Below are 6,175 nucleotides of genomic sequence, written 5' to 3'. Positions count from 1 at the left end.
CTGCATTAGATTAAGGGGGTGTATGGCTTTCTGAGTACATCATTTAGGCCACTGTTTTCCAGGTCCAGACTTGGAGTACCCCTTGCCATATAATGGAGGCAGTATATGCAAATCACGTTCATGCTATCCAGGACTGGACTTGGGAAACAATGATTTAGGCATGCACATACCACAAAATGAACACTCACGATTTGATGCTTCTTATTTCAGTGTCACATTAAAATCTGTGCTGCTTATGGCTCAATGAAGGATATTTCTGTGTACAATGTCCTGGGACTCTCTTCTTCTCAGATCTATATTGTTGGACGACCAGCAAAAAAGTACCAGAATCAGTGTCAGGTGAGCTCATTTTTGCTGTGCATTTAAATATACAAAGTGTTTTCTTCTATAATAAGAATTTTAATTAGTGATGTAGTATCTTAGGGGAGAAGAGGGATTCACATTTACTGTTCCATTTAGTAACTCTCTAGTACCAAATCTTTAATCAACCAACATTAGTTAGGGGGGGGGGGGAAGTGGAATAAGAATGATCACTCCATGCAAAATCCCTATGCAATTTTGCCTTTCTTTATATCCACTCTAGAGAGTTGCATGGGGACAGAAATTTCACCCATCCCTGCTGGAATCTCCTCCACCACTGCCCATCCCTGTCTGTACTCATAAAAAAAAAAAGAACTACTTATGAAGGGTTAGTTTTTATTGAGTTTTAATGAAAATATAAACACAAACATCCACCAAACCAATACCCCTTCCCCAACCTCAAATCAGAGGCTCACCACCAAGAGAGAGAACAATAACGTCAGTGTCCTGCTACAACTTAATATCTCACGTCCCAGTTGGATAAAAACTGTTCAAGGTTCTAACTTGCAAAGCATGGGAAATGCCATGGCCATATGAGCCAGTGAAAGTGAATCCATAAAAATGCAATCTTTTGAGAATTATGCTTTAAAACATTTTTTCCCCTTGCACCTACATAGAGCGCATAGTTTTTTTTCTTCCCCCTAAAACTTAACTATATTTTTGAGTCATTTGTATAAATGGAAGATACTTACCAACAATTCTCCTGACCACATTACTGCGCAGAATATATCTCTATCAGGAATGTAGGCTGCTCCTCCAAGTCTTCTATCATGTGCAGCTCCAAGGCAGTTTCCTACTGTGTGCAGCTCTGACTCCAGTCTTCTGTTCTTCTGTGTGCACTCCCAGAAAAAGGAGTTGTATTGTGCTGTATCAGGTGGGACTAGTAGGCCGCCCAACTGTCACACGCACCTGTAGATCAGGTGACCCGATGCTGCAGGCCCATGAATGCGCACTGATCAGGGAGGAGGAGGCACCAGTGACCGTGGCATAAGGCATCCCGGAGGAATTGTACACCACGGGATTTCTGCAGACCTGGTGGGGATTCCCATGAACCTGGGAGGCTTCCCACAGAGTTCCCAGGTAGCTGTCTAATCCACTCCCAGTTATTTTGGTCCAATCACCATGGCCTTGGGCTTTGGCCAGGGGCCACAGAGGGGGGTAATTATTTACATCTTTCTCTATAAATAAATCCACTTTTATACAATATGTGAACAAAGGCTTTTATAAGATTGCTCATCCACATACACACAATCTGTACCTAAACAATAGTGTAGAATGAACAGAAGTGGAATTGCAGTGTACATGTGTATTTTATATAAATCTTTAAACCTACAGGATAGTGTAAAATTTGTCATCAGCTTTTGTGTGCCGTTTGGGCTGGATCTAGAATACAGCCTGACAAAATTTCAGTTATGGTGCTGAAACTGGTCCAAAAAACTTTTTCTGCTCAGTTTCAGTCAAAATTGATTGTGTTTTCTGCGGAAGCTGAAAATTTGTTATTTCTCCTGTTTGTCTCCCTCCCCCCCCCCCCCCCTCTCCTCCGAACAGGAGTTGCCCCTCCACCCTGGCCACTTGTAGGTGGCCCCTTGGACCTATCTTACAATATCTGGAGGTCTAGGAATGTAGTCAGGGCAGTCGCTCTTTCCCATGCAGGCTCTGCTCTCAAAAATGGCTGGCAAGACCTCTTTTGGCAATCTCATAAGACTGCCGCTACAGGTCACGGCACCCATTTTGAGAGTACAGCTAACACGGGCAAGAGCAAGTGGGAATCACTCATGTCCTGAATATACCACTAGACCACCAGGGATTGGGGGGCTGCTATTTGCATTCTTTTTTGTGTGTGTGTAATGCAATTGCAAGTAATGCAGTTATGTACTTGCATAGTAGTAAATATGGTCCCAAAAAACAATCCACAAAATATCTTCTAGTAGTTTATATGTTAAATAGAGTGATTTTGATACAAAAGTTTAAAAGGAATTTAAGTATATGAATTTGAGATAAGCTCCTTAGGAATTAGCCTCTCTATAAAGACATGAACCAGTTGTCACTCCAAATGTAAAAAACACTGTGGCTTTAAGGGGCCCTTTTACAAAGTGGAAGTAGAAAATAATTTGAGAAATGTGTTGCTCTTGATTGTGATTTTTCAGAACATATGGTCCTTGCTACCGCTACTGTTGGGTGGGCCTGAGCCCTAAGTGGATGGGCCCTGGCCCACCTGCCACTGGATATTACCCACATATGAGAACGTATGAGAAAACATGTTTTACATGCAGAGAACAGAGGAGTAGCCTAGTGGTTAGCACAGCGGACTTTGATCCTGGGGGGGTGGGTTTGATTCCCACTGCAGCTCCTTGTGACTCATTGCCCCAGGTACAAATAAATACCAGTATTTACTATGTAAACCGCTTTGCATGTAGTTCCAAAACCACAGAAAGGTGATATATCTTATTATTAATTGCATTCATGTAGACACATTGCACTCTCTTGTACATTTTTACACAGATGTTGCTGGGGTGTAGTTTGGATGCAGAGGCGGTAGCTTTGCAAAACATAAACATACTTTGCTTGTTATGCATATGTGTGTATTTGATAAACACTTTTTTTTTAATCAAAGGCAGGGAAACTATAGAACAAGGAGGTAAGCTTAAAATCTGGTGGAGTTAGTTGAAGAAAAACAGTGACAGAATTCAAATAGGAGTGGGATAAACAAAAAGGATGGGATGAAAGCAAAACAAAGGAGAAAAGGGTTAACTTGCCTGGCGCAGCAGGAATAAGCTTAAACAAAGGCAGAGAGGAGGTAACCTACATCTTCTGTAGTGCAGCAGATACAACTTTAGCCATCTTATTGGGGTGCTAGTCCTTATCTGCCATTTGTTACTAGGCTATTACATTACCTGCCTCAAAGCTGTAAATTTTAAGCATGCTACTACAGATAGTTCTGGAAGCCTATTTTATAAAGGCACAGAGACACTTGTACTGCCTTTATAAAATAGGCACCCAGTTATAAAATTGACCCCCTTTTCCCTCCCACACACAGACTCCATTTTAGCTACATAATGTATGGGTTCTGTTGAAACCTGTTATTAGAGATAACACTCCCTCTTCCCTTTGGGCGTAAGACCTATTTTCCCCATATGGTCATGCTGCCACTGGCACACTAAGCTTGCCACTCTAATTACTTTTCCAAGTATCTGATTGCAGAAATAACCTACTGTATGGCTTTCATACACATACCTTTAAAACAACAGTGAAAGCCCATTTACTGTCACCTGCATTCACAGGAGATCAAAAAATATATCACATTCGTCTTAACGTAAGTAATCTCAAGACAGTGAGCTGGTTTCACTCCTAGATCAGGTAGGCCAGAAGTGCTAATACTGGAACTAGGCTTGGGCCTAGATGTTCCTGCATCCATTCCAGGATTAAAATGTGAACACAGATGGAAAGTAGTTCAGAAAACAGGGAGAAAACCCAGATCTGAATGCATTAGAAGGGTTTATACATACACATTGGAGGGGTGGGGGCAGAACTCTGGGCCTGCTTTTGAAAATTTGGGTCATAACTCTGTAATCTGCTCCCATTTCCCCCTAACATTCAGGGATTTAAAATGCAATCCCTATTTACTTTTCCTCCCCTACTTTAATGCCACAGGGGTGGGGGGAGAAGACAGGTCCTTTCTGTATGGATAACAGAAAGTACCGATTCTCAAGTTTAAACCTGCAGTGGTTCCAGCAGCCGTGCAGACAAAAGAAAAAGGACCAGCAGCAAGAGGAAAACACGCGCTTTCCCAATAAGGATAAACCAGTTTGTCACCTGGCTCATGCTTTAAACCAGTGTTCAGAAAATTGCCCTCAAAAACAAATTACTTTTGCCCTTCAAGTCCACACCAGCGTTTCATGCAACATGATCTTAATCTCAGCATTTTATGCCCTAAAAACTAAGCCCTGTCATTTGTTGTGGCCCTTTATTGCAACCCCTTATCTAAGAAAAAACAAGTAATCCAGAACAGATGATTATTTTTTGCTGACCTAGTATGTGTTTCTCCTTCATTGCCTTCTGTTTCAGTTTATCAGCGAGGGTTATGCAGCACACTTGGCAACACTGGAATTTGGTCATCACTCACGTTCCAAAAAGAACAACTCGCGGATGATCCTGCGGAAAGGCAGCTTTGGCCTGCACACTCAGCCTGAATTCCTCAGGAAAAGGAACCACTTACGCAGGACTATGTCTGTCCAGCAGCCAGACCCACCTTCATCTAACCCGAAACCTGAACGTGCCCAAAGCCAACCAGAATCAGACAAAGACCACGATAGACACTTGCCTCCCATGTCTTGGGTTAGAAGCGGAGTTTACAAATTTGAGCCTTGCCCATAAAAAAAGTGTTTGGCTACGTGTTAAGCTTGCAAGTGTAATTTGGAAGATGATATAGAGGTAGGTTTACAAATCTGCAGTCTGAAACGAAAAAGGAATTTTGTGTTCCTGCGTGAAAGAAAATCCCTAAATACAAAAGCTTGCAAGGCCATGTAGAATATTGAATTGATTGCCAAATTTGCTTCTTTTTTTAAGCTGTGATAAGTTTCTCAGAATTTTAACCAAAATGGATATTTTGTTCACACAAAAGTGAACAGGAATTTAAAAAAATATGAAATTATTTTTCTACAATATAAAATACATATGGAAAAAAGAGCTTGGATAAGCCGCCTATACAAAAGGGTAATTATAAGCTGCTCTTGATAGTCTAACTTTTTTTTTTTTAAGGGAGAAAAGGGGCAAACAACGGACAAGCAGGCAACTGTGGTAGTTGTATCAGTTCTTGGTATAAACCATCCTGTTGGAAGTAAAAGAGAGGAATATAGGACCTGATATTCAGAGCGAGTTAAGTGGGCAGGAGAGGCTCCAGCCCACTTAAATCACGGTGAGCCGCCCAACCACCAATATCAGCAGCTGACCACCCACGTTAAAAGTGGGCAGGTCAACGGCAGTAACAAGGGGTTACACTGGGGAGGAGCAGGCAGTTATGCAGGTGCTACCAATACTCAGTGCCAGGACCGCATAAGCTAAGTGGGTGGATTTAGGATAGCTCAAAAGCTGTCGTAACTTCACCCACTTAGCTATTCAGGCCCTGGCATCGAATATCGCCCAGGACCCCATATAGTTCATTTTTAATTAAGTGTCCCTGATCTCCCTCTTTATCATCCCCCAGCCCACGAGACTGAACATCCTCCTCCTTCACCCCGGAACTGCCCCCCCCACCCACAGTCTAGGTCAGCCCCCGGACCTAGATTTGTTTCCTGGTGGCCCTAGTAGAGGCATGAGCAAAGCCCCCTCACTCCTGCCCCTCAAGGCTGCCTGTGAAAAATGGCCGCAGCCATTCTTCACAGGCAGCCACAGGACACAAGAGCCAAGGGGGCTTTGCTCCTGCCCCAATACCCCCACTAGATCTACCAGGGAGCAAATGTAAACCCAAGTGGGGGGAGCTACATAGACCGCAGATGGGGGAAGGAGGATGTTGAGTTTCACAGGCTGAGTGAAGGGGGGTAGGAATGAGTGGGGGCTTTTGAGGAGGCAAGGAGGGAGATTAGGGGACTTAAAAATTTAAAATAAGTTATCTGAGTCCCGGACGATATTTAGCACTGGAAGTGGGGGGGGGGGGATCAAGGATCGCAAATTTTTAAATAGAGTTATGTGTGTCCCAGCCAATATTCACTCAGAGCCTGCATAACTGTCTTATGCAGGACCAGTTGAATAGTGGCCGGGACTCGCCTAAGCTCCCGCTTAGGCCTGCCCTCAGGATTTAGCCCCTGATATTTTGTGC

The 6,175-nt window shown here is 43.2% G+C and overlaps 1 protein-coding gene across 1 annotated transcript; it reads left to right on the top strand.

Moving 5' to 3' along the window:
• Positions 1-234: 234 nt before the first annotated feature.
• Positions 235-4,963, top strand: LOC115458723 (membrane-associated phosphatidylinositol transfer protein 3-like). Its single transcript, XM_030188546.1, has 2 exons — positions 235-339; positions 4,426-4,963. The coding sequence occupies exons 1-2, from the start codon at positions 244-246 to the stop codon at positions 4,732-4,734; spliced, it is 405 nt and encodes a 134-aa protein (XP_030044406.1). The 5' UTR covers positions 235-243; the 3' UTR covers positions 4,735-4,963.
• Positions 4,964-6,175: the final 1,212 nt, after the last annotated feature.

Source organism: Microcaecilia unicolor, unplaced genomic scaffold, assembly GCF_901765095.1.
Source record: "Microcaecilia unicolor unplaced genomic scaffold, aMicUni1.1, whole genome shotgun sequence".
NCBI classification, from domain to species: Eukaryota; Metazoa; Chordata; class Amphibia; order Gymnophiona; family Siphonopidae; genus Microcaecilia; species Microcaecilia unicolor.
Note: the sequence above shows the minus strand (reverse complement) of the source record. Positions and strands in the feature narration are given on the sequence as shown.

Bases quoted from the DNA above. Each gene is read 5' to 3' on its own strand.
- LOC115458723 (XM_030188546.1), top strand. From the start codon at position 244: ATGAAGGATATTTCTGTGTACAATGTCCTGGGACTCTCTTCTTCTCAG. The intron at 340-4,425 runs GTGAGCTCATTT...CTTCTGTTTCAG, and splicing joins AGTACCAGAATCAGTGTCAG to TTTATCAGCGAGGGTTATGC.